General features: G+C 47.6%; 1 protein-coding gene across 3 annotated transcripts in view; it reads left to right on the top strand.

Moving 5' to 3' along the window:
• FAM124A (family with sequence similarity 124 member A) overlaps nt 1-20,190 on the top strand; it is a 100,811-nt gene that overhangs the window by 25,252 nt on the left and 55,369 nt on the right. For 2 of the 3 annotated variants that reach the window (XM_023251259.2, XM_011283724.4), the window contains one exon: nt 3,639-4,372. In XM_023251259.2, coding sequence (XP_023107027.2) covers nt 3,639-4,372 — 734 coding nt within the window. Of the gene's footprint in view, nt 1-3,638; nt 4,373-10,007; nt 11,270-20,190 lie in introns of those variants that run through there. The other variant, XM_023251261.2, reaches the window with a different exon arrangement.

The following is a 20,190-nucleotide window of genomic DNA, read 5'->3' as shown; positions in this document are numbered from 1 at the left end:
GATTTGTTTCTTAAGCCACCATGATGACGTCCACTGATTCAGATCTATATGGGGGCGCACATGTATCAGATAACTGCATGAAAGCAAGAATACAGTCGAAAGGTAACTTGATCCATCCTTCAGTTCAGCCCATGACCTCAACAGCGCATAGGTCCCATTGCTAACAGGACATCCCCTCCTGACAGTCGCTCCGGCTGTCCGTCTCACCAACATGGCCGAAGTGGAACTCCTTATCTTTACCCACAAATCTGCCCTTCTTCCTCTATTTTGTGTGTCTTAGTTAAGCATCGATAACTGACCAGTTACTCAAGCCAGAAACATCATGGTACACTCCTCTCCTGCTTTCCCTGCCTCCCATCCCAGGCCTGTGGGCTCCAAAGCTAGTCCCCTGTGCCTCCTCAAGAGCCTGTGAATCTGTGCCTTTTCTGTATATCCCCTGAACCTGGAAATATTGCTGTGTAACAACCACCCCCCCAAACACTGGCTTGAAACAACAGTCAATTCTTATTTCTCACATGTCTTAGGTGCTCCAGACCAGGCCCAGCTAGGTGGCTCTTCCCATGTTTCTTCTGTGGGTGTATGAGATTGGCTGATACAGGCCGGACTCAGCTAGGGCGGCTGTGATCCATGTGTCTCCTATCCTGCTTTCTGGCACTAATGTGCTAGCCTGAGCACATTCTTCTCAGGGAAATGTCAGAAGCACAAGAAGGCGGGCCCCAACACGCGTCACCATTGTGTCTTTCTGTTGAGCAGAGTTAGACATATGGTGGAACCCGAAGTCAAAGGGAAGGGAAAGCACTTCACCCATTAGTGGGAGGAACTATAAAGTCCCATGGCAGAGAGAAAGGATGCAGGGCAGGAAAAGAACGAGGGCCAGTAACGCCATCTCCTCCAAGGCCAAGTCTTGTTATCTGTTATCTAGGCTGTTTACTCATTTTATGACTTCTCACTTGGCTTCCCCCTGACTGGATTCCAGCATCCCTTTATTAAAACTTTCCACTGCCCCTTATCACTACCAAATTGAGCTGAAGCCCTGTACAACTTGGCTCCAGTCCATTTTTCCCCGCTGCGTCTGTTACCACGTTTCAGAATTACTCACCACCCCCTTCCAAATGTGCTTGTTTTTTTGCACCATTCTGTGCCTTCATAAACAGTCTTCCCTCTTCCTGCAGTGATCTCCCCCACATTGGAGGTTATTATGAGTGAGATGTTGTTTACTCTTCAAGGCCCAGTTCAGAAAACTCCAGAAAACCTTCCCAGAAGCAGTCTGGAAGAAAAGTTGCTCCGTCCTTTGTCACACAGTAGTAAATTGGAAGGATGTCACACTCATATTTAACTGGTACAAGTTCAAGAATACATGCTCAGCCATAAGGGGCTGGAGTTACATAATTTCACCCACCATTCTAGTCCATGATCATGGAAGTGCTGAGACTTGACTTTGCTGTTACCTTGGCCATCCTTATGTTCCAGAAGCCTCTCGCAGGGGGAAAGGCACAGCCTGCTGAGTAGGGATCTGGTGCTTACTGATACAAGACTATTCTTTTATAACATAAGCCATGCAGCAAGCCTGTTATTTCATCTGGGGTTCAGCCAGAGGAACACCCGTCTGACTATGCTGTCTTGTTACAAGCAGGACCTTCAGTGCCATATTGGAAATTTAAGGGACCTTTCAATAGTAATATTGTCTATAGGTAATTTTTAGCTCAGGGTAACCTTAGACTCTAACCCCTGCCTAAAATGCTACTCTGTTGTGTTTCCTATAGGCATATATCAGATTGAATTTTAATTTTTTATGACTGTATTTACGACGTTCTCATTTGTGACTTAATGGTTCTTTAGAGGGCTGCTGTTGTGGTTGTCTGGGTTATATCCTGCACAATTCTAGGGGAGCAGCAATATTCACACTGGGGTCTACGTCGACAGACTCCCATAATACTCGATGACACCAGCTTCCTCATCTCTCAAGGGCCTGCTACATACTGATTGCTCAACAACTGCGTAAATAAATGAGTAAATAAGAAAGGCCACAACAGACTGAATTAACTGTTCCCAAGTGAAATAATCTAACAGCCGGAGTTGGGATGGAAATTCAGACAGGTTTTGATCCAACAGAGTTAAAACCATGTTATTACAGGTGAATATAATGAAATATACCTGCAAGCCCATTTGGCATGTCTTGCGAACCTAGACAAAAAAAATTGACTTTTCATCCTGTGAATTGATCGAGTTTATTGTTCCTAAAAGCACATCACGCTTCTCAAACGTTATTGACTGCATGATTGACTTCGGTCTAATACCCTAGTGGACATTGTGAGGCATGTGTGTGATGACAGATCTACATTCTAGATGAATCTTGCCACTCCCCACCCCACCCCCCCAAGTGGCAGTGGACTTAAAGATTTCTTGATTTCCCTTGGATGAGTCATAAAGCCTGTAAAAATGCAAATAGAGTTACCTTTTAAAAGAACAAGTCTCTTTTTTTTTTAATTTTTTTAATGTTTATAAGAGAAAGAGATAGAGTGTGAGCAGGGAGGGGCAGAGAGAGAGAGGGCAACACAGAATCTGAAGCAGGCTCCAGGCTCTGAGCTGTCAGCACAGAGCCCAACACGGGACTCACAAACTGTAAGATCATGACCTGAGCCAAAGTCGGACGCCCAACCAACTGAGCCATCCAGGCGCCCCAAGAACAAGTCTTATATCAGGCTGAGAAAATGTGCTCAATATTTCCGAATTAGAAATATACCAGTGTGGCCAGCAAACTTTTCACCCTGTGGGGTAGCGTTGCCAAGTTAAATAGCCAACCTCACACTTGAATTCAATGCTCTCAGATGTTCTTTCTGCCAGAGACATCGGGAAGGTACACAACCCGTTCAGGATGTGTGGGCCCCTGAGTGGACGTTGCCGAAGGAGAAGCCCATAAGATAGCATTAAGCAGGCAGCAGTGGTCCCATCATGCGCCGCCCCATCCCTAAGGACAGCCCCAGTAAGCAGCCTCAGCAAGAACACTGTGAGAACACTGTGCTCCCGGTGCACAGTCCCCTCCCCCACCCCCGTGGTTGCTCCAGCAGCAAGGTGGTCGGGACCAGGCCACCCCACCTGATCAGCCTACTCAAAGGACACAGCGAGCTTCCCCTGCCAGGGCTTTATCTGTCAGAGTGAGTACCTGGCTCAGCACCTAGCAGGAAGTGTAAAGAAAGGATTCCATAAATGTTTGTTAAATGAGTGAACAAGGTAAACCAGCAAAACAAGCCAATCAGAGGAGTGCAGTGTGTTACAGGGACCTTTCGTGGGGCGAGGCCCTGCAGCTCCTTCTGGAAATACTAAATGGCCTACGTGCACTTAATGCGGCCGCGTCTCTTCTACTGGGCGTGCTGTCCCTTCCACATCCGTGGAGATTGGACTTTCTGCCGCCTAATACAAAGTAACACTGGACCAGATGAAGTCCGGCACCAGGGACCTCCTAGCACCAGCCGGCGTGGGAACTTACCGGCAGTAGTCAGGTCTCTGCTTCTCGGCTCAGAACGATCACGGAGTCGGTGCAGTGATGATTTAGCCTCTCCTCCCGTGAAAGCCTTGCATGTCATCACGGGACGCCTTTAATGACACGGCCTTTTCGTTTCTCTCTCTGCGCCCCCCAGGTGAGCTCTCCGTGGAGGAGGCGCAGGACCCTTTCCTGGTTAGCATCCACATAATCGCAGACCCAGGGGAATCCCAGCCCCTGCAGGAGGCCATCGACAAGGTCTTGGCCTGGATCCACCCGGACCTGCAGCTCTTCCGGGTCTCGGAGAGGCGGGCGCCCCGGCGGCGGAGGAAGCCCCCGAAGGTGGCGCAGCCGGCGCTGGCCGTGGTGCTGTTCCTTCAGGAGGAGTACGGCGAGGAGCCCATCCTGCAGCTGCACCGCACGCTGCAGCGGCCGCCCTGGCGCCACCACCACACGGAGCGCGTGCCGCGCAGGCTCCTGCCCTACCTGCCCTGCAGCCAGGACTTCTTCACGCTGGCCCCCGGGACGCCGCTGTGGGCCATCCGGCCCGTGCACTACGGCAAGGAAATCGTGCGCTTCACCATCTACTGTCGCCACGACAACTACGCCGACATCCTCAAGTTCTACGAGCTGATCCTCCGGCGCAGCCCCAGCCAGAAGAAGACGGACTTCTGCATCTTCCCCATTTTCTCCAATCTGGATGTGGACATCCAGTTCTCCCTGAAGAGACTGCCCTGTGACCAGACCCCCGTCCCCACCGACTCCTCGGTGCTGGAGTTCCGGGTCAAGGACATCGGCGAGCTCGTGCCTCTCTTGCCCAACCCCTGCAGCCCCATCAGTGAGGGGCGCTGGCAGACGGAGGACCTCGACGGGAACAAGATCCTCCTGCAGGTACCTGAGGCGGAGGGGGGTGTGGAGGGGGGGGAAGGTCTCTGTCTGTCTGTGTCTACCTCCCTGTCTGTTTGGGGGAACAGAAACCAGGCGGTTGGCGCTGCCAGAAACTCTGGTTAGTACCTGGTAAAGAGCAATGAACTAAAACAAAAAGGAGGGATCAGTGGCCCCCTGTCTGGCTCTTAGATGAAATCGAGGCGTCCATACTGTGCCCGAACACAAGAGGAGGCATCAAGGGCTCTTTGCATGGGTTGTTTTCACTTCACCGCCTTGGCTCTGTGCCTCAGCAAGCAACTTCCAGGTCCTCTGCGCCCCTCTTCGCCCACTGTTTGAGCATCCGCTAAGTGCCAGTGACTCCTGGGGATTTCAGATGAGCTTATATCCCAGGGACCTTGCTTGTTATGGAAGGTTCCTGAATCTACTCCCTCACACTTAGGGAGTTTTTACCAGTGCATTCTTCCCTTCCAGAAAGGACTTCCAGGAAAACCCAGCTCTTTGAAACTTGTAAACTATATTGACATTCCGTAGAGAGGATGTGCTTGTTTTCTTCTTCCCTTTAGTGCCTCCCCACCTTCCATCCCTTCTACCACTAGGCAGTAAGTAGGTTGTTGGAATCCAGTGATCGCTTGAAAAATTACTTTCTCATAAATACTGTAAGGAGTAAGTGATGCCTTTGGAGTTTTTGGTTTCATTAAGTCTGGGAGGAGGCGAGTGAATACATTTTAAGGAAATTGACGCAGTAGAGAGTCCTGTTCTGTGGTTAATCCTTCACTCAATTGCTGGATCCCTTTTTCCACCCATCCTTCCAGTGGCTGTCTGACACCCTTTCAGGATCATTAATCATACTCTAGAATTCAAAATTCAGCAGGTAGATTTAAGAATGTCCTGCACTTGGCCCTACCTGATAAGTGCTTTCCAAACCCAGGCTTTCTGGAATTAACATGTAAATCAGTTCCAAGCACATAGGACTTTGTTTCATTCTTTTTTTTTTTTTAATTTTTATTTATTTTTGAGAGAGAACGCACGCGTGCGCGAGTGGGGGAGGGGTAGAGACAGAGGGAGACACAGAATGGGAAGCAGGCTCCAGGCCCTGAACTGTCAGCAGAGCCGGATGCAGGGTTCCAACTCCAACTGTGAGTCATGACCTGAGCCTAAGTTGGACACTTAACTGACTGAGCCACCCAGGTGCCCCAGGACTTTGTTTTTCTGAAAAACCCCTGGCCTGGGCATCTCAGTTTTCACATTTGGCTACCTAGAAGGAGAAAGTTGATAGCGAATTAGGGGCCATTATCTTGAAATCACCTCCTGAAGATGCTGATTGTAGTTACTCGAATCACAGGTACAGCTTCATAGTTGTTCTTGATTTTGACATTAAGCATCAGAACTGTAATCCACACATCCCAAAATGAAGTGAGAATTTGGCCCATGTCAGATAGCTGGTTAAAACTTTAGGCGGGCCACACTGCTCAAGTCAGAAAGATCACCTTGAGATATTTACTGTTTATGGGACACAGATACTTTTCAGTTTTCTCTTTGAACTATACAGATAAGAAACTAAATAATATTGCTTTATTATTCAGTGAACTGAATGCTAGCTAGCATTTGCTCCATTGTCTCTTTTGAAATGTGGGAAAAAACTTGTGTTTGAAGATTGCCAATGCTTGTATGCAAAATATAATGCAGCTGAATAAGTAAAAGTAAATGGCAGGGTTTTGTTTATGCTAAAAAAGGCCAGAATGAATATGATTGTTTTGAAGGGACTTCTTCCTTTTTTGCAGTAATTAGAATACTTTTTCTCTTGATGCCTGTAATAACGGAAGTGAAAGAACAAAGTATAAAAACTTGGCCTGGACTGTGCTCAGAGGAACCATTGAAAGAATATTTCAAAGATTCACACATTTAAATGGTTATAAAATCTGTACAGGTGCAGGCTTTTGAAGTTAGAGCATCAGAGTGTGGAAAAGGTAAGAAAAAAGATTTGTATCTTGGGTCTCAGGAATGCAGGCCTTTGTTCCATATAGTGATATGTCGAGGAGGCAAATTCTGTCCATTTCTGTGGACAGAAATGACTAATATTCGCCCCCCCATAATTCTTGGTTATGGCCATTTGTACAGGTTACTGTGACAGAATCAGTGCAGAAAGCAACCTTCTGCTCTAGCATGAAATATGCACCCGCCCCTCTCTTTAAGTTACTTTTAAAATAAAAATTTATGTGTCAGTCTTTAGCAACATTAAGATAGTTAAGTCGTGGAGAGAGGGACCTGCCTGGAAGAGTACCTTTTAGCCACATCATCCTTAGCAGTGTATGTCTCCCAAGTTATATTTTCAATTATAATTTCTAATATAAATGCTTTTGTTCAGTTGGGTGGAGTTACCATACACTGAAGCAAATCTTGGGCAGTTTTTAGTTGCTTTCTTAAAATACAGATTGCATTTTATTTCCTCATCCTGCCCTATTAACATTCCATATTCCAGAGAACTCTTCCTTTGATTTAATTCCCCTGGAAGAGATGGAAGGTTTTTTCTGGGAGTTACCCAGCCTTTCATAAGAATTTGGAAATGTTTTGGTTTTTATTTGTTTGTTTTTTAATTAAGTAGGCGCCACGCCCAACATGGGGCTTGAACTCATGACCCTGATACCAAGAGCCACCTTCTCTACCCACAGAGTCAGCCAGGCACTCCTGGAAATGTTTTTTACTAAAATACGATAAGATGGAAAGAAAGACCTCCTCCTCCTGAAACTCCTCTCTCCTTTCTTGGCACTGCTTGATTCGGCGGGGGAAGGCAGGGAAGAGGAGGGTGGGGAGTTGCTAGCACAAGTTGCCCGAGATCCCTCTGGAAAATGCACCCTAGAAATTTCCATTCGTGCTCAGTGACACTAAACTGCAGCTTTCTGGAGTCACGATCCGAGTTGTCTGAATCTTTCCGCATCCCCTAGAGCTAAACTAACATTGTATGTTGGACACAGCAGGTTCTCTTTATAGGTTTCCTTTTACTTTTTATTGAAGAATAAATGATATAGTAAAAGTGCATATATCCTAAGTGCACAGCTCAGTGAGTTTTCACAAAGTGAACATTTGTGTAAGCAGCATCCAGATGAAGAAACGGTAGAGAAGGCTTCTTCCCCACTCCTGCAATGCCCTTCCCGCAAACGAACATATTAATTACTCCGTTTTGCAGCAAGTGGGGAAGAAGTATCTAGTCCAAGAAATTGGGAATGTGGGTATGTTATCTTTTTTTTTTTTTTGTACTTATAAGAAGATCTCAAATTTTAAAAAGATTTAAGGTAGCTGACAATGATATATACCACACAAGAAGATTATTATAAATAATTAGACAGCAAAGGGATTTGAAGTAGATAGAATATATTGCTAGGAAAATCACATAAGCCAAAGGTGATATCAGGATGCATGCATTTCCCGTATAGTATCTAGAGCTAATTGGTAGCCACTAGCCACATGTGGCCATTTAAATTTAAAATCAGAATTAATTAAAATGCAAACTCCAATTTCTCAATCTCAACACACTTCAAGGACTCGGTAACCACACGTGGCTAGTGGCTACACTATTGACCAACACAGATACATAAAATTGCCATCATCACAGAAAGTTCTGTTGCACAGCATCCTTCCAGAAGTAGTCCTCATATTTGATTTAGAGTTCTCTAGCAGCAGAAACACAGGGGACACTCATCAGTGACAGGATTTAGAGTCCGTGGGGAAAAATAAGCCATGCCTAAGATGTGCAGGTTTGCCTCGTTCTGAGTGGTGGGAGCAGTGTCACCCACACCTTCTCATGTCCACGGTAGGATCAACAGCCCGCCCTCACCTGTACCCCTAGAATAACTGCACCGAGGCCTTACAGACCTCTTTCTTATACGGTGTCCTCAATTGGGCCAGGGTACCTTGCCAAGCATAGTGTGGAAAAGCCACCGCACAGAGGGTGGGCAAAACAAGGCAGTCTCTGCCAGCAGCCCCTGGGCACTTGGCTTAATCCTAAAAGGAGGGATACATCTTCAAGCAGTCTCCTCAAGTTTGTTTCTCTGAGGCCTGAATGGAGGGCCACCTGCCTCCTTTGGAGGCCCTGCCATGGGCAGGGCCAGAGCTGTCCTTAAGGAATGATTTGGGATGCACCCAAACTCACACGCAAAGCACAGTTGAGGGCGCAAGGCTCGGTTCCTCAAGAGCAAGTGACTGCAGCTTCAGGCTGGGGAACGTTGACAGCATCTTCAAAGAAGCAAGGTAATTGAACAATGCTGTCGAAGGCTTTGGGAGTCTTATTCCATAGGGGATGATCACCAGCTGTTCTTTGTGTCTGCAAAAGGCAAAAGGGGAAATCCGTTTGGACAAAATGGGTCAGGTAAGATTTGAAGGGCAAGAAATCAGGGGCACCCGGGTGGCTCGGTCGGTTGGGCGTCCACCTCTTGATTTTGGCTCCGGTCAGGATCTCATGGTTTCTGAGTTCGAGCCCCACATCAAGCGCCGTGCCGACAGTGTGGAGCCTGCTTGGGATTCTCTCTCCCTCTCTTTCTGCCCCTTCTCTGCTCATGAGTGCGCACGCTCTCTTTCTCTCAAAAGAAAATAAACTTTTAAAAATGGGCAAGAAATCAGACACACAATTGTTGAGATGCCAGGCTCAACCTCTGAGACTCTCTTCACTGGAGAGCTTTTAAGGCCTCATCCGTGCCAGCTACTTTACTTGTCCTCTTACATAGTGAGGGGATTGAGTGGACCACCAGTCTCAGGACACGGGGGACACCGGTGCTGTGAGGTCATGGGGACAGAGGCTGATGAGGATGCAGTTGAGGGACTGAGGGGGTTCCAGAGACTTCTTAAAATTGCTGAATTGTGGTAAAAGACACATAATAAAATTTATGATCCTAAACATTTTTTCTGTCTTTATTTTTTAAATTTATTTTGAGAGAGAGAGGGCAATTGGGGGAGGGGCAGAGAGAGAGAGAGGGAGAGAGAATCCCAAGCAGGCTCCACACTGTCGGCACGGAGCCCAGTGCGGGGCTCGAACTCACAGACTGTGAGGTCGTGAACCCGAGCCAAAGTTGGAGGCTTAACCGACTGAGCCACCCAGGTGCCCCCATCCTCACCATTTTTAAATGTGCGGTTCAGTAGTGTGAAGTGCATCCACGTCGTGCCCACACCACCACCATGCATCTCTAGGTCTGTCTTCATCTTGCAAAACTGAAACTTTACCCATCACACAACAACCCCCGTGCTGCCTCCCCCAGCCCCCGGCAACCACCACTCTACTTTCTGTCCCTGTGAATTCGTCTACTTTAGGGACCTCACATAAGGGGAATCATACAGTATCTGCCTTTCCATGACCGGCTCGTTTCACTCAGCATAACGTCCTCAAGGGTCATCCACGTGGTAGCACATGTCAGGATTTCTTTCTTTTCTAAGTCTGACCGATACTCCCTCGTGAACATGCCGCCTTTTTGTTTATCCACTCATCTGATGGGTACTGGGGTTGCTTCCACCTTTGGGCTTTTGCGAATGATGCTGCTGTGAACATGAGTGTACAAATATCTCTTTGAGTTCCTACTTCTGCTTCTTCCAGGCATATACCCAGAAGTGCAGTTGCTGGATCATATGGTAATTTGTGTTCATTTTTTTATAGGGAAGAACCACCATGCTGTTTTCTGTAGCAACTGTACTATTTTCTATTTCCACCAACAACGCACAGGGTAAGACTTATTTTTTGCCAAAGAAGAGAAAGCCTTGCTCTTTGTGAGGCCACAGCATGTCATTTTCGGCTCTAGGAGGTTGGAAAGAATAGAGCAAACATTGAGGTGAGACTTGTCTTATTATGATGCGCCCCATGTACTCTAGAACTAGACTCTACAGCAGAAATCCTTGACTTGCCATCCTTGGACCCCATGCACAGGTTGTATGCATGTGTTTACGTGCATCATTGGAAAAGGTGCATCAGATCTGTCTCTTTCAAGATTAAGACTCTGCAGAGGCGTCTCATGGCCCTTGCAGGCCCTTCCAGACCTTCACCAAGGCCTAAGGCTTTACATCAGCTGGTCACTACCTACCTCTCCAGCTTTATCTCCCACTTCTCTCTCCTCTTGGTCCCTCATGCCTTCCATATTGGCCTGCTTTCTGTTCCTCCGATGTGGCAAGCTCACTCCTGCCTCAGGGCCTTTGCACCCAGTGTTCTCTCCACCTGGAATCATCTCCTCCAAGATCTTCTCATCATTTGGGTTTCAGAGATGCCTTCCCTGCTGCCTCACTTAAAGTACCTCTGTTTGCCTGACCCCAGCACTATTACATTATCTTTTTTTTCCACATACTTACCACCATCTAAAATTATTTTGTATATTTGTTTACCTCTATATTATCTATCTCTACTACTAGACTGTCAAATGAATAAGTATATGAATGAATGTGATGTTGGGCAAGAGGGCCTAGAGCCATTACTGGAATCTCAAATGGGTCCATGACCGCCCTATAGCTTCTTACGTCTGGGTTGTGATCCCCTGTTGAAAGCAAACTTTGGCAAACATTTATTAGATAACCCCTCTGTGCCAACAGTATCCCCGTCACCACCACTGCACCCCACCCCCCCCCCTCCTTCAGTAGCTCACAGCCCAGTGGAGGCAGCAGTCATGCAAACCAAAATATCCAGCAAAATGTTCCGGATGCTGTGATTTGAAATACTCACACAGGGCAGTATACGACACAGGCTTTGTAGTCAGGCGTATTGGGATCGGACCCTAACTCTTTTACTTGCGAGTTGAGTAACTCCAGGCACGTGACATTACGTTGCTAAAACTCTGTTTTCCAATCTGCAAATACAGAATTCTAATTCTTAACCGTGCAAGGTTGGACATTTGGAAAGAATGCCTTTGAGGGGGCGCCTGGGTGGCGCAGTCGGTTGAGCGTCCGACTTCAGCCAGGTCACGATCTCGCGGTCCGTGAGCTCGAGCCCCGCGTCAGGCTCTGGGCTGATGGCTCAGAGCCTGGAGCCTGTTTCCGATTCTGTGTCTCCCTCTCTCTCTGCCCCTCCCCCGTTCATGCTCTGTCTCTCTCTGTCCCGAAAATAAATAAACGTTGAAAAAAAAAATTAAAAAAAAAAAAAAAAAAAAAAAGAATGCCTTTGAGCTACCTCTCAGCACCCATGAATCAGTGAACAGGGGCTATTGTTACACAAAGGGTGGATTGGTTGATGCTGGCCAGGGGTCAGATGGTCACAAGAGTCTTCTTAGAAGAACTGATGCCTGAGCTGAGCTGACTGAGGGTGGCCGTGGGTCCGGGAGTTTCAGGGGAGCCCCAGGGCAGCAGCAGACACAGAGACCCAGGCAGGGCTGCTGGGCCCAGGGCAGTGGTCAGGGTTCCGAGCTGCCGTCCTGAGGGCAGGGAGGCAGCTAGTGAGAAACCAGCTACTGGAAACACAAACCACTCTTCAGATGCTCAGGACGGAAATGCCAGAGTCCTTCTGGGGCCTTCTCTTTCAGGAGGTCCCTGTGTATTCCACTTCCAGAATCCCCGCAGACTCTACCTCCCTCTCACCACTGCCACCTCAGGCCGGCTCAGCCGCTGCTGTTTCCCCGGGAGCCCCTGAGTAGTGTCCTGACTTCTGCAGCAGACTCTCCGCTGCACAGCTAGAGGGCCCTCTCAGACATAAGTGACACCGTGGGAGTCCTCTGCTCAGAGCCCCTGGGGGCTGCCCATCCCGCCCCACGTGGAACACAAGCCTGCTTCTCCAAGGTCCGCTGTTCTTGCCTCGCCTGCCACACTCCACCCGGCCACCTGCCTTGCAGTCTGTCCCGTGGAACACACTGTTCCGCTCTGTCCCCTCTGCCTGGAGCCACACAAGGGCCCTGTGGCTGCTCCCTCAGCCCCCTCGGGTCTCCGCTCAGCGTGCCCTCATGAGCAAAGCCTCCCCAGCCACCCAATGAAAAACACCCGTTTGCTGTTCTCTCGCACACAGACGCTCCGGCTCCCTGCCCTGCCTTCTTTGTCTCCACTGCACTGTCACCTTTTTTTTTTTTTTTTTTAATTTTTTTTTTTCAACGTTTATTTATTTTTGGGACAGAGAGAGACAGAGCATGAACGGGGGAGGGGCAGAGAGAGAGGGAGACACAGAATCGGAAACAGGCTCCAGGCTCTGAGCCGTCAGCCCAGAGCCTGACGCGGGGCTCGAACTCACGGACCGCGAGATCGTGACCTGGCTGAAGTCGGATGCTTAACCGACTGCGCCACCCAGGCGCCCCTCACTGTCACCTTTTAACCTGCTCTCTAGTGACTGAGCATAAGCACCTTGAGGGCGGCGACTTTCTCTGATTTGCCCACTGGTGAGTCTCTAGCGTCCAGAATAGTGTCTGCCCTATACTCGACGCTCAGTGTTTGAATGAATAAAAGAAGGAAAGACAGAAGGGGAGAGAGGTGGGAGACTTTGGGCTGTTTCGGACCTGCCCAGTGCAGGCAGACTGAGTAGTGGAAAGCCTGCACGTGGCTGTTAGGAGGAGGTTGGGGGCGAGGGGGATGTAGAGAGACAAGGACCCGGAGGAGGAGACTGAGACAGGGGTGTCCTAGCTGACTGCGGTGGGACTCAGGCCACTGGACACTGGGCAGAGGGCAAAGAGGAGGGGTGGGCGGCCTCCCCTGGCCTCCCCCTGCCCGTCCCCCTGTGGCATTATCACCAACAGCAACTGGGGGGACCAACAGTGGCCCTCGGCACCTTTGACTCACGAGCACACATTGGTCGTGCTAGTCCGTGTCCTTGTCCGAGGGACCCGGTGGGGGCCTGGGCATTCCCTCTAGCAGTGCTTCTCTAAGTTCAGCAGGCGTGAAAATCACAGATTGTCGGGCGTGCCTGCAGAGACTGTGGTCCAGGAGGTCCGGGGTGAGGCCTGAGATCCTGCATTTCTGACCAGCTCCCAGGTGCTGCGGCTGGTAACACCCTCTCTGTTCACCATACGCGGGGTATTATAAGGCAGGACTCCCCAGTGGCCGCTTTGTGTTCGATTATTGCTGCCTGGGGCATGTCCACTTTCTAAAGTATATTGTACTTAATAGCAGGCTTGGGACAGAACGCCAAGAACACAAGTCACAGTTTTGTGGTGATCATTTCCCAATACGTACACGTATTGAATCATTGTGTTGTACGACTGGAATGAACATAATGTTACGTATCAGTTATGTATCATTCTTTTTTTAAAGGAAAAAAAAAAAGTCAAATCGCAGGAAGTATCTGGAGAGTGGGCAGAACTTCCTCACGCTGTTTTGGTTTTGTTTTCATCAGAATGAAATTGCTACTGTGCTTTTTTCCTCTTAAAAAAAATATATTCTCTACCTCCCCTCAGTGACAAGAAACCCACTGGAGCCAATTTGTTTGTTGAGGGTATTTTTTTATTTTATTTTATTGAAGTGTGATTGACATATTAGCTTCAGGTATACAACAGCGATCCAATGTTTATGTGCATTATGAAGTGATCCCCACGAGAAATCTAGCTGCCATCTATCACCATACAAAGTTGTTACAGTTTTATCGACTACATTCCCCCATGCATCCCCATGTTTTATTTATTTTGTAATTGGAAGTTTGTACCTTTTAATCCTCTTCCCCTATTTCGACCATCCCCTACTTCCCTCCCTTCTGGCAATCACCAGATTGTTCTCTGTGTCTATGAGTTCATTTCTGTTTTGCTTTTGCTTTGTTTGGTTTTGGTTTTTTTCCTAACATTTTTTTTTTTTAATGTTTAATTTTGAGAGAGAGAGATGAGCAGGGGAGGGGCAGAGAGAGAGGGAGACAGAGGATCTGAAGCGGGCGGGCTCTGTGCTGACAGCCGAGAACCCCCTGCGGGTCTCCGACCCACGAACCCACGAACCATGAGAGATCATGACCTGAGCTGAAGTCGGACACTTAACCAACTGAGCACCCAGGCGCCCCTCTGTTTTGTTTAGTTTGTTTTCTTTTTTCACATGTCTCATAGAAGAGAAATCATATAGTATTTGCCTCTGTCTGACTTATTCATCATATTATCCTCTAGGTCCATCCATGTTGTTGCACATGGCAAGGTTGCATTCTGTTTTGTAACTGAGTAATATTTCTCTGTGTGTGTGCGTGCACAATGCGTGCACACGCGCATACGTATGTTGACCACATCTTTACCCATTCGTCTACTAATGCACACTTAGGTTGCTTCCACATCTATTGTAAAAACTGCTGCAATAAACATAGGGATACATATATTTTTTAGAATTAATGTTTTTGTTTTCTTCATACGCACACCCATGAAGCAGAATTGCTGGGTCATAGGGTAGTTCTAATTTTTTGAGGAACCTCTATACTGATTTCCCCAGTGGCTGCACCAATTTACATTCTTACCAACAACGCATGAGGGTTCCCTTTTCTCTACATCCTCATTAACACTTGTTATTTCTTGTCTTTTTGAAAATAGCCCTCTGATGGGTGTGAAGTGATAGCTCATTGTGGTTTTGATTTGCATGTCCCTGATGATCAGCGATGTTGAGCATCTTGTCATGTGTCTGTTGGCCATCTGGACGCCTTTTTAGGAGAAATGTCTATTCAGGTCCTTTGCCCATTTTTTAATTGGATTGTTTATTGTTTTGATATTGAGTTGTATGAGTTATTTGTATATTTTGGGTATTAATCCCTTGTCAGACATATGATTTGAGAGATCTCCCACTTAGTAGGTTGCCTTTTTGTTTTGCGGATGGTTTCCTTTGCTGTGCAAAACCTAAAACTGTTTTTATCCTGTTCCCAGCGCTAAGCCTGATGTCCAGTGCACGGCAGCTACTCAGTAAACATTAGCTCCTCCCCCTTGGTCTCTAGTATTCTCAGGGTAGGGGTGCAGTGACCCAAGGGGCAAGGTATCTACTCACACCACGTGAACCAGAGGCCGTCGGGCATGCCACTTGGCTCTACTCACAAGGTTTGTGGCTCCCAGTCCAGACTCTGAAGAAAATGATTGTTTTCAACCAACTACAGTGCCGATACTGGGCTATTTTATCTGTGCAGACTACCCAGGGTGGTTGAAAGTCGCCCCCTGAAAATCATTTCCCAGAGCATCGTCTGGCTTTGGTATTTCTGCAGAATGTGTAAGTGACATCATAGCTCTTTCAGGCTTGGAAGGAAGAGTAATTTTCTCCTTGGGGGGGGGGGTGGTGGGGAGGGAGAGAAGCAAACTGTGATTTGAAGCCTTGGCAAGACTCAGAATCAGCTCTCTGAGGCAGAGGGAGGAGAGTGAGGAATTTTAAGCATGTTTTCTGCTCTTAGTCTTAGAGCACCTTTCCTTTTGGCCTGCCTGTCTCACTTAGTTTATTTAGTTTGGTCTGTCCAGGGCTGTGCTCCCAAAGGAGTCAGGTTTGGTGGTAGATCTGGAAGAAAGTGCTGCTGTTTCTGCACCTGGCAAACGGCTCCCGGCCAGCTGGGCCAGTCCCCTCCAGGCCAACCTCACTGTGTCTGTAAGTAAACTGCAACAGAAACGGATGGTCTGGCACCCTGGGGAGCCGTCTGAGTCAGCAAACACCTTGAATGTCTCCTCTCAAGACCAGGAGAGTCCCTGGGCTCCAAGTGCACAGCCAGTCCAGACCATTCCGTGGAGCAGGATGTGTGCAAGTGTGGTGCGGCCAAGTGGGGTGTGGTGTGTATGCTCCGGAGTTGGGGCGCCTCCCTCTGGGGCCAGGGACAACAGGACCTCGGCCGATGCCTTCTGGGAGCCAGCCGTTAGGAGTTTGGGCTGCAGATCTCACAGATCCAGACCGAATCCTGTTTGTCTGATAACCTGCCAGCCCTGTCAGCTTGGCTAAACCGTGAAACACCACACCAAACACCTACTTTAGTCTCCAGTGACTTTTCCTCCTGTGTTAATAGACATTTTTGTCACCTTCCAATTAGGCATTCTTTGATGTGTTCATTGCTTTCTAAGTTTCCTTAGAAAGTAATGAAACCAAATTCCCCAAATTTACTTTTGGAAGTGAGAGTTTTTCTCAACGACGCTGTTGCCACCACCATAATGGAACGTTTTTGTGCGTTTTCTTCCAGCTTTCGGTTTTTGTTTTATTTTGTTTGGGGTTTTGGTCACGTAAACCGTATACATCCATTTTCTTTAAAAACCTATTTTGCTCACTTTCTCTTTCTCACCTGTCCTCAAAAAAAAAAAAAAAAAATATCAGCAAAGACATTTTGCTAAAGGGCTTCAGATCTTTTGGTTGATTTTCTCTCTCTCACCTCCAACCTTCTACCCAACGAAATGGAAATTCAGATGTTACTTTGAGTTTAAGGAACTTTCTGCCTGATTCTTGGCTTCATGCCGGGAGAATGAGCCCCTGGACCCTCTGAAACTTTATGCTGAGGGAATTTCTATCTCCCTCTTTGTATTCACATACAGCTTTGCCACCTGAGAAGTCTAGGTTCCACTAGTTTGGATTTTTGTCACCTAAGAGGAATCACTTTCTTCCCAAGGTGGTCTGGAAGGGGACATCTGGGAGGATCCGGTTAACAGGTACCAGAGTGGCTGTCACAGTGCCCACTCACAGCAGGCTCCAGTAAATACCTGCTTTTAAATAATAGCCCCACACTGCCAGTACCAACTGGCCTCAGAAGTTTAGAATCACCGCGCACCCCACCCCCCCCCAGGGCCATGGTGAAGTAGAGAGGGCTCAGCCCCTGCTGATGTCCGTGGGAGCCAGAAGGTCTGCAGACCCTCGGGTGGGAGCCCTAACCTTTCCCACTGAGTGACCTTGGGCTGTGACCTTTCCTTCTGCTGTGTGGACCAAGGGTGGGGCAGGGTAATCAGTAGGTCCTGAAGGGAGGCAGGAAGGAGTGGAGGGTTTCAGTCACAGGGAGGGGCAGTGGCAGCAGGAGGAAGAGCCTGGACAACCCCCAGGCCTGGCCCACAGGGCTCTCTCTCCACCTGCTGCTGAAAGCTGGTGGCCTGCGTGCCCCAATGCCAGCTCTGCTCCCAGGAGACCAAGTGTGACTCCAGATCGGGTAGAGTGCCTTCTCTGTGAGCACTCTGCAAGTCCAGGAGGAAGATGCCTGGATTCGACTGTCCTGCTCTGTCCAAAAGGGACCTGAATGGTTCCTGGCCTCTTTGCCCACCTCCCTGGCCCCTGGATCTCACTGTATCCCTGAAGATGCCTCTTCACCGAGTCCTTCCCTGTTAAATAAAAGGCCATCATGCATCCCCTGGCTGAAGAGCCACTGTGATTAACAAGTGACAGAGACACATCTCTACTGGGTCTCACAGTAAGGCTCTTGCTCAGCCAAGTGAGCCTTTTCTAAACGGGCTTTAGACTCAGTGACTTGTAAGTAGGGGGGATGTGGTTAAAACTAGTGTAATATTCCACTTGGGCACACAAATATCTCCAATCACTTTGGGAAGGAGGCAAGCAAGCAGTATCCCTCATTTTACTTCTACTCACTGATAATATTAACATAATCCTGCTTGGTTTTACTTTTTATTTCGTTAATACTTCTTAATGTCTGTATTTGGTATATATAAATTATGTACTGCCTTACTTCTGCAAGTGTTTTAAGTAAGTGTGTATATCGCAGAATAGTTGTCTTGAGAGATCAGAAAACATACAGAGAAGGGCAGAGAAAAAGGAATTGGGGATTCCTTGTTGAGCTTCCTGAAAGCCAGAGCAGAAAGAGAAGTACAATTTTCATTGTTTGATTTAAAAAAAATCCAGATCTGAAAACACAAACGTTTCTGGGTGCTGAGTTTCAGCAGGTTCCTTTTATAACAATCAGTCAAGATAACAGTGGATGGTCTTCAGCTATGACTTTTAGAAGATGCAGAAATGTTTTTTGTGTGGCCAGGGATAAAGTCGAGGATGACTGATGACTTTAGTCGCTGTAACCATTGTTGTGTTTAGGTGAGAGATGCTGTCCTGTTTGCTCTGGAAGCGTTTTAATGCTTGTTATTTGTCAAAGACTTGGGAAGAGGAAATAAATTATAGATGGCGTACATAAAACCTTACAGTGGCAGGATGGAAGCGACCATTCAGGTGGACCCATGAGGCACCTTCTTCCCCTGCTGCTTGTCATTGTTCCTGTTCTCATAGGGTCCCTCAAAACCCAAGTCACCTTCTGCTGGTACATCCTTCGGGACTCAATCCTCACTCCTACCCAACACCCCCTGCCCCCACATATCAGTCCCCTTCTGTCACTGGGTTTGGTGGCTCATGCTTTAAGATGTGTCTCTGCTGGGGCGCCTGGGTAGCGCAGTCGGTTAAGCGTCCGACTTCAGCCAGGTCACGATCTCGCGGTCCGTGAGTTCGAGCCCCGCGTCGGGCTCTGTGCTGACGGCTCAGAGCCTGGAGCCTGTTTCCGATTCTGTGTCTCCCTCTCTCTCTGCCCCTCCCCCGTTCATGCTCTGTCTCTCTCTGTCCCAAAAATAAATAAAAAAGTTGAAAAAAAAAATTTTTTTTTAAATAAAAAAAAAAAGATGTGTCTCTGCTGAAACCAATGGCTTCCACTTAATAAGCATATATCTGCCTCTCTTGTGGATATATATCACCTTTAATCTCCAAAAGCTGAGAATCATTTTTTTTTTTACCATTTTTCATATTAGAAAAATGATTATCCCAGGTTTGGCCTCTGAGCCACAGTTTGCATTTGTATCCCATGTCTTCCAGAAACTTAACTCTATGACCCCGGGCAAGTTACATTCTCTCTGCCTCAGTTTCTAGATCTGTCAAGGAGGGTAATAAAAATAAGCACGTCGTAGGACAGCTATATCAACCAGGGCTCACTCAGGCTTATGAGTGACCTACCATAAGGACTGTACATAATCATGGGAACTGGCAGAGAAGGCTGTGCCCCTGGTGTTGGACCTGAGATTTCCCCAGATCTGATCAACAGTTAGGAGAAAAAGCTGAGGGGAAGTCAAGGTCAAAGGTGTGCTGGAATGGACCTGAAATGCACCTGACACCTGACCAGGGCCAGGAGCAGCTGACGATGGAGGTCCAGTGGGAGCCGGAGTCCACAGGCCCCAGGGGCAGCCACATGCCCACCAGGCAAGCAAGCAGACCAGCACTGCATGTACAAGCCGCCACGGTGCCTAGCACCCTGCTCCAACCTGTAGAGGGTGAAAAATGGCCGCTCCTTCGTTTCCACCTCACGTCCCAAGCACATTTCTCTTGTGACCAACCTTGCACAGAATCATACAGAGAAGGGAATTTCAGGAAACATAGTTTCCACGTGGCTAAGTTGACCCAATGCAAAGCTGTGATGATTATGGGATGAAGTCACTGAAATACAGGGAAGGATCTCATTTTTATTCTTTTCTAGTTTTATTGAGATATATTTGACATATAGCACTGTATATAAGTATACAGCGTGATTTGACCTACGTGTGTTGTGAGATGATCACCCTGAGACGTTTAGTGAACACCAGGCATTTCATATAGTTACCAAAAGAAAAAGCTTAGTCCTTGTGATGCGAATTCTTTGGATTTGCTCTTAATGACTTTCAAACATTCCATATAGCGTTGTGAATAGCCATCATTTTGTACGTGACATCCTTAGTACTTATTTTTCTTATAACTCCAGGTTGGCACTTTTTGACCAGTTTCATCCAGGTCCCACACACATCCCCCTACCCAACCCCTGGAACCACAAATCTGATCTCTTTTTCTATGAGCTTGCTTTTTCTTAGATTCTGCTTATAGGTGAGATCACCTATTTGTCTTTCTCTGTCTGGTTTATTTCACATAGCATAATGCCCTCAAAACCTTTCCATGTTGTCGCAAATAGCAGGATTTCCTCCTTTTTAATAGCTCAGTAACATTCCAATGTGAATATATACCACAACCTCTTT

Source organism: Felis catus, chromosome A1, assembly GCF_018350175.1.
Source record: "Felis catus isolate Fca126 chromosome A1, F.catus_Fca126_mat1.0, whole genome shotgun sequence".
Classification (NCBI taxonomy): Eukaryota; Metazoa; Chordata; class Mammalia; order Carnivora; family Felidae; genus Felis; species Felis catus.
This window is presented reverse-complemented; position numbering and strand designations above follow the sequence as displayed.